Source organism: Oncorhynchus gorbuscha, unplaced genomic scaffold (genome assembly GCF_021184085.1).
Source record: "Oncorhynchus gorbuscha isolate QuinsamMale2020 ecotype Even-year unplaced genomic scaffold, OgorEven_v1.0 Un_scaffold_4252, whole genome shotgun sequence".
NCBI lineage: Eukaryota > Metazoa > Chordata > Actinopteri > Salmoniformes > Salmonidae > Oncorhynchus > Oncorhynchus gorbuscha.
In genome coordinates, this window is record NW_025748309.1 from 1 (window position 1) to 10,538 (window position 10,538).

Sequence of the window (10,538 nt, forward strand, 5' to 3'; positions counted from 1 at the left end):
GATCTGGTCCAGAGGTTTCCCTGTATATTTTCCATCTCATTTATTTTGTGCAGCTTTTATTTCTAATGATTTAAAAACAAACGATATGGTAGTTATTTGTAATATGGTAGTTATTTGTGGCTATGTCCATGGCTGTGCAGTGTGTGTGTGTGGCTATGTCCATGGCTGTGCAGTGTGTGTGTGTGGCTATGTCCATGGCTGTGCAGTGTGTGTGTGTGGCTATGTCCATGGCTGTGCAGTGTGTGTGTGTGGCTATGTCCATGGCTGTGCAGTGTGTGTGTGTGGCTATGTCCATGGCTGTGCAGTGTGTGTGTGGCTATGTCCATGGCTGTGCAGTGTGTGTGTGTGGCTATGTCCATGGCTGTGCAGTGTGTGTGGGCTATGTCCATGGCTGTGCAGTGTGTGTGTGGCTATGTCCATGTGTGTGTGTGTGTGTGTGTGTGTGTGTGTGTGTGTGTGTGTGTGTGTGTGTGTGTGTGTGTGTGTGTGTGTGTGTGTGTGTGTGTGTGTGTGTGTGTGTGTGTGTGTGTGCGGCTATGTCCATGGCTGTGCAGTGTGTGTGTGTGTGTGCGGCTATGTCCATGGCTGTGCAGTGTGTGTGTGTGTGTGTGCGTATGTCCATGGCTGTGCAGTGTGTGTGTGGGCTATGGCTGTGCAGTGTGTGTGTGGCTATGTCCATGGCTGTGCAGTGTGTGTGTGTGTGGCTATGTCCATGGCTGTGCAGTGTGTGTGTGTGTGGCTATGTCCATGGCTGTGCAGTGTGTGTGTGTGTGACTATGTCATGGCTGTGCAGTGTGTGTGTGTGCACACGTGTTGTCTAGTCTAGTTATTAATGTATAAAACGTTATTGTGTTTGCCCAGGTCTCTTCCTGGTCAGAGCCAATTAATATTAATGTTTGTGTGTGTGCGTGTTCTCAGTGTTAACTCCTCCCAGCCCACCCCACCAGCCAATCAGAATGGAGGTGAACAGTACGGCCACCATCTTGTCCTCTGCCTTCCTGGCCGTGGAATATGTTGATGCAGTTTTACCTGACAACCCTCTTCAGCCTTCACTACAATACGCCTGGAGGTAATATTGCTATAATCTTACTATACCACTACTATACTACTAATATACTGCTACTATACTATACCACTACTACACTACTACAGTTTTACCTGACAACCCTCTTCAGCCTTCACTACAATACGCCTGGAGGTAATATTGCTATAATCTTACTATACCACTACTATACTACTGCTACTATACTACTATACTACTAATATACTACTACTATACTATACTACTCTTACTATACCACTACTATACTACTAATATACTGCTACTATACTATACTACTCTTACTATACCACTACTATACTACTAATATACTTCTACTATACTATACTACTCTTACTATACCACTACTATACTACTAATATACTGCTACTATACTATACCACTACTACACTACTAATATACTGCTACTATACTATACTACTCTTACTATACCACTATTATACTACTAATATACTGCTACTATACTATACTACTCTTTACTATACCACTACTATACTACTAATATACTGCTACTATACTATACCACTACTACACTACTAATATACTGCTACTATACTATACTACTCTTACTATACCACTACTATACTACTAATATACTGCTACTATACTATACCACTACTACACTATTAAATATACTGCTACTATACTATACTACTTTACTATACCACTACTATACTACTAATATACTGCTACTATACTATACTACTACTATACCACTACTATACTACTAATATACTGCTACTATACTATACCACTACTACACTACTAATATACTGCTACTATACTATGCTACTTTACTATACCACTACTATACTACTAATATACTGCTACTATACTATACTACTCTTTACTATACCACTACTATACTACTAATATACTGCTACTATACTATACTACTCTTACTATACCACTACTATACTACTAATATACTGCTACTATACTATACCACTACTACACTACTAATATACTGCTACTATACTATACTACTCTTACTATACCACTACTAATATACTGCTACTATACTATACTACTCTTACTATACCACTACTATACTACTAATATACTGCTACTATACTACCACTACTACACTACTAATATACTGCTACTATACTATACTACTCTTACTATACCACTACTATACTACTAATATACTGCTACTATACTATACCACTACTACACTACTAATATACTGCTACTATACTATACTACTCTTACTATACCACTTACTAATATACTGCTACTCTTACTATACCACTACTATACTACTAATATACTGCTACTATACTACTACTACTGTACTGCTGCTAAACTTAGACTACTACTACTATACTGTTAGTGTACTATTGCTTTAGTACTACTAATATACTACTACACTACTACTACTAAACTACTGTACTACTATAACACTACTATACTATTACTACTAATATACTACTACTACTATACTAATACTACTACTAATACTAATGCACTCCTATACTATTGCTATACTACTACAATGCTGTGACTAGAATACAACTACTATACTATTAGTACTACTATAATACTGCTATACTGCTACGTCTATAATACTACTGCTAATATAATACCACTACCACTATACTGCTGCTGTACAGCTACACCTATAATACTACTACTAATATAATACTACTGCCACTATACTGCTGCTATACAGCTAAGCCTATAATACTACTGCTGCTATACAGCTACGCCTATAATACTACTACTAATATAATACTACTGCCACTATACTGCTGCTATACAACTACGCCTATAATACTACTGCTAATATAATACTACTGCCACTATATTGCTGCTATACAGCTACGCCTATAATACTGCTACTTCTACTACTATTACTACTACCTCCTACTACACTACTACAGTTTTACCTGCAGCCTTCACCACAGCACGCCTGGAGTAATACTACTATAATGACTGACTGGTTGATTGAATGACTGGTTGACGAGTTGACTACACAACGTTCCAGGCAGATAGATGCACATGTTCTTAGACTCTTTGACTCATTCATTGACTGACTGGCTGACTGATTGAACTGACTGACTGACTGACTGACTGACTGATTGAATGACTGGTTAACAGCTGACTATTAATAACGTTTCAGGCAGACAGATGCACATGTTCTTAGACTCTTTGATACACTGACTGACTGACTGACTGACTGACTGACTGACTGACTGACTGACTGATTGAGCTGACTGATTGAGCTGACTGACTGATTGAGCTGACTGACTGACTGACTGACTGACTGACTGACTGATTGACTGACTACACAACGTTCCAGGCAGACAGATGCACATGTTCTTAGCCTCTTTGATTCATTGATTGATGTCTGTTGATCTCTGTCCACCAGGTATGTGAATGAGAACTACACTAAATTCCAGATCGCCACCTGGGGTTCTCTCATCGTCCATGAGGCCATCTACTTCCTGTTTTGTCTACCTGGTTTCCTGTTTCAGTTCCTTCCCTTCATGCAGAAGTACAAGATCCAACAGGTAGATTCAACAGGGTGTTAGATCAAAAGGAGAGGAGGGTGTTAGGTCTAACAGGGAGAGGAGGGTGTTACCTGTTAGACCTAGTTACCTCTACCTGTTAGACCTAACACCCTCCTCTCCCTGTTAAGACCTAACACCCTCCCTCTCCCTCATTAGACCTAACACCCTCCTCTCCCCTGTTAGACCTAACACCCTCCTCTACCTGTTAGACCTAACACCCTCCTCTCCCTGTTAGACCTAACACCCTCCTCTCCCTGTTAGACCTAACACCCTCCTCTCCCTGTTAGACCTAACACCCTCCTCTCCCTGTTAGACCTAACACCCTCCTCTACCTGTTAGACCTAACACCCTCCTCTCCCCCTAACACCCTCCTCTCCACCTAACACCCTCCTCTCCCTGTTAGACCTAACACCCTCCTCTCCCTGTTAGACCTAACACCCTCCTCTCCCTGTTAGACCTAACACCCTCCTCTCCCTGTTAGACCTAACACCCTCCTCTCCCTGTTAGACCTAACACCCTCCTCTCCCTGTTAGACCTAACACCCTCCTCTCCCTGTTAGACCTAACACCCTCCTCTCCCTGTTAGACCTAACACCCTCCTCTACCTGTTAGACCTAACACCCTCCTCTCCCCTAACACCCTCCTCTCCACCTAACACCCTCCTCTCCCTGTTAGACCTAACACCCTCCTCTCCCTGTTAGACCTAACACCCTCCTCTCCCTGTTAGACCTAACACCCTCCTCTCCCTGTTAGACCTAACACCCTCCTCTCCCTGTTATAGACCTAACACCCTCCTCTCCCTGTTAGACCTAACACCCTCCTCTCCCTGTTATAGACCTAACACCCTCCTCTCCCTGTTATAGACCTAACACCCTCCTCTCCCTTAGATCCAACCGGTGGGGGGTGTTAGATGAAGAAGTGGAAGTTTTAACAATGATACTCCCTCCCCTGTGGTGTGTGTGTGTGTGTGTGTGTGTGTGTGTGTGTGTGTGTGTGTGTGTGTGTGTGTGTGTGTGTGTGTGTGTGTGTGTGTGTGTGTGTGTGTGTGTGTGTGTGTGTGTGTGTGTGTGTGTGTGTGTGTGTGTGTGTGTGTGTGTGTGTGTGGACAAGCCAGAGACGTGGGAGAAACAGTGGAGGTGTTTCAAGATGCTGCTGTTCAACCACTTCTGTATCCAGCTGCCCATGATCTGTGGAACGTACCACTTCACTGAGTTCTTCAGCATCCCCTACGACTGGGACAGCATGCCACGATGGTACGACCCAACACACACAAACTCCCCTACGACTGGGACAGCATGCCACGATGGTACGACCCAACACACCTCCCTACGTCTGGGACAGCATGCCACGACGGTGCGACCCAACACACACACAACCTCCCCTACGTCTGGGACAGCATGCCACGATGGTACGACCCAACACACACACACAACCTCCCCTACGACTGAGACTGCATGCCACGATGGTACGACCCAACACACACACAACCTCCCCTATGACTGGGACAGCATGCCACGATGGTACGACCCAACACACACACACAAACGCAGAGGTAGGCACACAAGTCTATCTCTCCCTCCCCAGGCCCTACCTGTTAACTCAGTGTCTAGGCTGTTCTGTCTATCTCTCCCTCCCCAGGCCCTACCTGTTAGCTCAGTGTCTAGGCTGTTCTGTCTATCTCTCCCTCCCCAGGCCCTACCTGTTAACTCAGTATCTAGGCTGTTCTGTCTATCTCTCCCTCCCCAGGCCCTACCTGTTAACTCAGTGTCTAGGCTGTTCTGTCTATCTCTCCCTCCCCAGGTCCTACCTATTAACTCAGTGTCTAGGCCGTTCTGTCTATCTCTCCCTCCCCAGGCCCTACCTGTTAGCTCAGTGTCTAGGCTGTTCTGTCTATCTCTCCCTCCCCAGGCCCTACCTGTTAGCTCAGTGTCTAGGCTGTTCTGTCTATCTCTCCCTCCCCAGGCCCTACCTGTTAGCTCAGTGTCTAGGCTGTTCTGTCTATCTCTCCCTCCCCAGGCCCTACCTGTTAACTCAGTATCTAGGCTGTTCTGTCTATCTCTCCCTCCCAGGCCCTACCTGTTAACTCAGTGTCTAGGCTGTTCTGTCTATCTCTCCCTCCCCAGGCCCTACCTGTTAACTCAGTGTCTAGGCTGTTCTGTCTATCTCTCCCTCCCCAGGCCCTACCTGTTAGCTCAGTGTCTAGGCTGTTCTGTCTATCTCTCCCTCCCCAGGCCCTACCTGTTAGCTCAGTGTCTAGGCTGTTCTGTCTATCTCTCCCTCCCCAGGCCCTACCTGTTAACTCAGTATCTAGGCTGTTCTGTCTATCTCTCCCTCCCCAGGCCCTACCTGTTAACTCAGTGTCTAGGCTGTTCTGTCTATCTCTCCCTCCCCAGGCCCTACCTGTTAACTCAGTGTCTAGGCTGTTCTGTCTATCTCTCCCTCCCCAGGCCCTACCTGTTAGCTCAGTGTCTAGGCTGTGCTGTGATAGAGGACACCTGGCACTATTTCCTCCATCGCCTGCTACATCACCGCAGTATCTACAAGCACATCCACAAAGTGCACCACGAGTTCACTGTGAGTACACACACACACACACACACACACACACACACACACACACACACACACACACACACACACACACACACACACACACACACACACACACACACACACACACACACACACACACACACACACACACACACACACACACACACGCTAGACAGTCAGGCACGAACACGCACAGGCACGAATACACACAAATGCCGATGTGCCCTTGAGCAAGGCATTTAACCCTCATTGCGCTGGATGAGAGTGTCTGCTAACGGACTAAAATGTCAAATAAACTTGCTATAACCAATTGTCTGTCTGTCTGTCTGTCTGTCTGTCTGTCTGTCTGTCTGTCTGTCTGTCTGTCTGTCTGTTTCTTTCTCTCTGTCTCTCTCTCACCTCTCTCTGTCTCTCTCCCCCCTCTCTCTGTCTCTCTCCCCCCCTCTGTCTGTCTCTCTCTCTGTCTCTGTCTCTCTCTCTCTCCCTCTGTGTGTCTCTCTCTCTCTGTCTCTCTCTCTCTCCCTCTGTCTGTCTCTCTCTCTCTCCCTCTGTGTGTCTCTGTCTCTGTCTCTCTCTCTTCTCCCCCCTCTGTGTCTGTAGGCTCCATTTGGCATGCAGGCAGAGTACGCCCACCCAGCTGAGACAGTGATCCTTGGGTCTGGGTTCTTCATCGGCATCATGGTGTTCTGTAACCACGTGACGTTGCTATGGGCCTGGGTCGCCTTCCGCCTGCTGGAGACCATCGACGTACACAGGTACACACACACACACACACACACACACACACACACACACACACACACACACACACACACACACACACACACACACACACACACACACACACACACACACACACACACACACACACACACACACACACACACACTCACTCCTAGAGACTCCTAGAGACTATTGAGGAGGCAGAGGTGTAGTGGAGGGTAAATGTAAACACTCCTAGAGACTTTTTGCCCAAAAGTGTTTATCCTCCTGTTTGTGGAAAAATGCATATCTACTCACCACCACCAGGGATCTCCAGCGCTCCCTGCCTGTTGTTCTCTGGTCTGACCACCAGGGGTCTCCAGCTCTCCCTGCCTGTTGTTCTCTGGTCTGACCACCAGGGGTCTCCAGCGCTCCCTGCCTGTTGTTCTCTGGTCTGACCACCAGGGGTCTCCAGCGCTCCCTGCCTGTTGTTCTCTGGTCTGACCACCAGGGGTCTCCAGCGCTCCCTGCCTGTTGTTCTCTGGTCTGACCACCAGGGGTCTCCAGCTCTCCCTGCTTGTTGTTCTCTGGTCTGACCACCAGGGGTCTCCAGATCTACCGTGTTGTTCTCTGGTTTGACCACCAGGGTTCCCCAGATCTACCATGTAGTTCTCTAGTCTGGCCATCAGGGGTCCCCCGACTAGAGTGAAGGGTAGAGAATCGGAACGCAGACACTGTGTTGTCATATGAGGAGTGTGTACGGGTAGAGTGGGGTTTAGGGGATTTTGTGTAGGTTATGTGTATACATATTACAATGTTAAATTAACATCCTCTCTTCCTTTTTCCTCCTCCCTCCTCTCCCCCTCCCTCCTCTCTCTCTCCCCCCCTCTCTCTCTCTCTCCCCTCTCCCTCTCCTCCTCTCTCCTCCCCCTCCTCTCTCCTCTCCCTCCCTCTCCTCCCTCTGTCCTCCTCCCTCTCCTCCCTCTGTCCTCCCCCTCTCCTCCCCTCTCCTCTCTCTCCTCTCTCTCCCTATCTCTCCTCCCCCTCTCCTCCTCTTCTCCTCTCCCCTCTCCTCTCCTCCTCTCTCCTTCTCCCATCTCCTCTCCCCCTCTCCCCTCCCTCTGTCTTCCCCTCCTCTCCCCTCTCCTCCTCTCTCCATCTCTCCTCATCTCTCCCTCTCTCCCTCTCTCCTCTCCTCCTCCTCTCCCTTTCTCCTCTCCTCCTCCTCTCCTTTCTCCTCTCCCTCCTCCTCTCCTCCTCTCTCTCTCTCTCTCCTCCTCTCCTTTCTCCTCTCCTCCTCTCTCTCTCTCCCCCTCTCCCCCTCTCCCTCCTCCTCTCTCTCTCTCCCTCCCTCTCCTCCTCCTCTCTCTCTCCTCCCTCTCTCCCTCTCCTCCTCCCGTTCTCCTCCTCCTTCTCCTCTCTCTCTCTCCCTCCCTCTCCTCTCTCTCTCCTCCTCTCCCTCTCCTCCCTCCCTCTCCTCCTCCTCTCCCTTTCTCCTCTCCTCCCCCTCTCCCCCCTCTCTCCTCCTCCTCTCTCTCTCTCTCTCTCTCCCTCCTCTCTCCTCCCCTCTCCTCCTCTCTCCAGTGGGTATGACATCCCTCTCAACCCTCTCCACCTGATCCCGTTCTATGCCGGAGCTCGTTTCCATGACTTCCACCATATGAACTTCGTAGGGAACTACGCCTCCACCTTTACCTGGTGGGACAAGATACTGCACACTGACTCCCAATACAACAGACACATAATGAGCAAGAAAAACCAGTAAACAGACCCTCACACAGACACACGGACGCAGACACACGGACACGGACGGACGCAGACCCTCACACAGACACACGGACGCAGACACACGGACACGGACGGACGCAAATACTCACACAGACACACGGACGCAGACACACGGACACGGACGGACGCAGACCCTCACACAGACACACGGACGCAGACACACGGACACGGACGGACGCAGACCCTCACACAGACACACGGACGCAGACACACGGACACGGACGGACGCAGACCCTCACACAGACACACGGACGCAGACACACGGACACGGACGGACGCAGACCCTCACACAGACACACGGACGCAGACACACGGACACGGACGGACGCAGACCCTCACACAGACACACGGATGCAGACACACGGACACGGACGGACGCAGACCCTCACACAGACACACGGACGCAGACACACGGACACGGACGGACGCAGACCCTCACACAGACACACGGACGCAGACACACGGACACGGACGGACGCAAATACTCACACACGCAGACAGACACATGCACTTATGAATGCACGCTTAAACACACTTCATGAAGGTCAGAACTGGACTCCTGAGTGTGCAATGCCTTGTGGGAAAAGAACACACTAAAATAGAGTAGAACAGTCTTGACCAATAACATCAGCCCTTGTTTGGTCTTGACCAATAACATCAGCCCTCGTTTGGTCTTGACCAATAACATCAGCCCTCGTTTGGTCTTGACCAATAACATCAGCCCTTGTCTGGTCTTGACCAATAACATCCAGGGTTGGGGTCAAATGCCATTTCAATTTCAGTCAATTCAGGAAGTACACAAACATTCCAATTCTAATTCTCTTCAATACTTTTAAATTAGGAACATTTTTAATTTGAATCGGAGTTTGATTCACTTTTTGAATCGTCTGGAATTGAAATTGACCCTGATAACATCAGGCGTGTTGGGGGTTTGAGGCTGGGTTTCTGTATAAGCACTTTGTGACATCTGCTCATGCTTTATAAATACATTTGATTGATTGATTGATTGATTGATTGATTGTCTGGTCTTGACCAATAGCATCAGGCCGTTGTTCCTGAATAAAAACATTATCCTGGTGAGATGATTATTATTAATAATGTGTTTTTCTTCACTGTTCATTGTAATTAAACCATTGTTTTACGAGTTGGATTCATTGAAGCACTTTACTTACATTTTACGGTTCTAGAATATCAGTTCAAGTACGGTTCTAGAATCTCAGTTCAAGTATGGTTCTAGAATATCAGTTCAAGTTCGGTTCTAGAATATCAGTTCAAGTTCGGTTCTAGAATATCAGTTCAAGTACGGTTCTAGAATATCAGTTCAAGTACGGTTCTAGAATATCAGTTCAGTACGGTTCTAGACTCTTTAGAAAAAGAGGTTCCTAAGGGGTTCTTCGGCTGTTCTCAAGGAAGGACCCTTTATGAAATCTCAAATATAAAATGTATTTTGATTTGTTTAACACTTTTTTGGTTACTACATGATTCCATATGTGTTATTTCATAGTTGTGATATTTTCACTATCATTCTACAATGTAGAAAATAGTAAAAAATAAAGAAAAACCCTGGAATGAGTAGGTGTCCAAACTGTTGACTGGTACTGTAATCTACGTACTATATACTATATACCCATTCAGTCTATAGGTCTATAACAGACCTACTCATATATAGACACTATATACCCATTCAGTCTATAACAGACCAACTCATATATAGATACTATATACCCATTCAGTCTATAACAGACCAACTCACATATAGACACTATATACCCATTCAGTCTATAATAGACCAACTCATATATAGATACTATATACCCATTCAGTCTATAGGTCTATAACAGACCAACTCATATATAGATACTATATACCCATTCAGTCTATAACAGACCAACTCATATATAGATACTATATACCCATTCA

The 10,538-nt window shown here is 46.8% G+C and overlaps 1 protein-coding gene across 2 annotated transcripts; it reads left to right on the forward strand.

The window, feature by feature from the left end:
• The first annotated feature begins 916 nt into the window (after positions 1-916).
• On the forward strand, positions 917-9,762 carry LOC124028478 (methylsterol monooxygenase 1). 2 transcript variants are annotated; one of them, XM_046340520.1, is made up of 6 exons: positions 917-1,069; positions 3,435-3,576; positions 4,680-4,828; positions 6,023-6,149; positions 6,729-6,883; positions 8,415-9,762. In XM_046340520.1, exons 1-6 carry the CDS (start codon positions 957-959, stop codon positions 8,593-8,595), a joined length of 867 nt encoding a protein of 288 aa, XP_046196476.1. In that variant the 5' UTR covers positions 917-956; the 3' UTR covers positions 8,596-9,762. The 2 variants fall into 2 exon arrangements, with proteins under 2 accessions (XP_046196476.1, XP_046196477.1); XM_046340521.1 differs by lacking the exons at positions 917-1,069; positions 3,435-3,576; positions 4,680-4,828 and adding an exon at positions 5,061-5,095.
• The last annotated feature ends 776 nt before the right edge of the window (positions 9,763-10,538 follow it).

Coding starts and splice junctions, on each gene's coding strand:
- LOC124028478 (XM_046340520.1), top strand. CDS start 957: ATGGAGGTGAACAGTACGGCCACCATCTTGTCCTCTGCCTTCCTGGCC. Junction 1,070..3,434: donor TCACTACAATACGCCTGGAG/GTAATATTGCTA, acceptor TCTGTCCACCAG/GTATGTGAATGAGAACTACA. Junction 3,577..4,679: donor AGAAGTACAAGATCCAACAG/GTAGATTCAACA, acceptor TGTGTGTGTGTG/GACAAGCCAGAGACGTGGGA.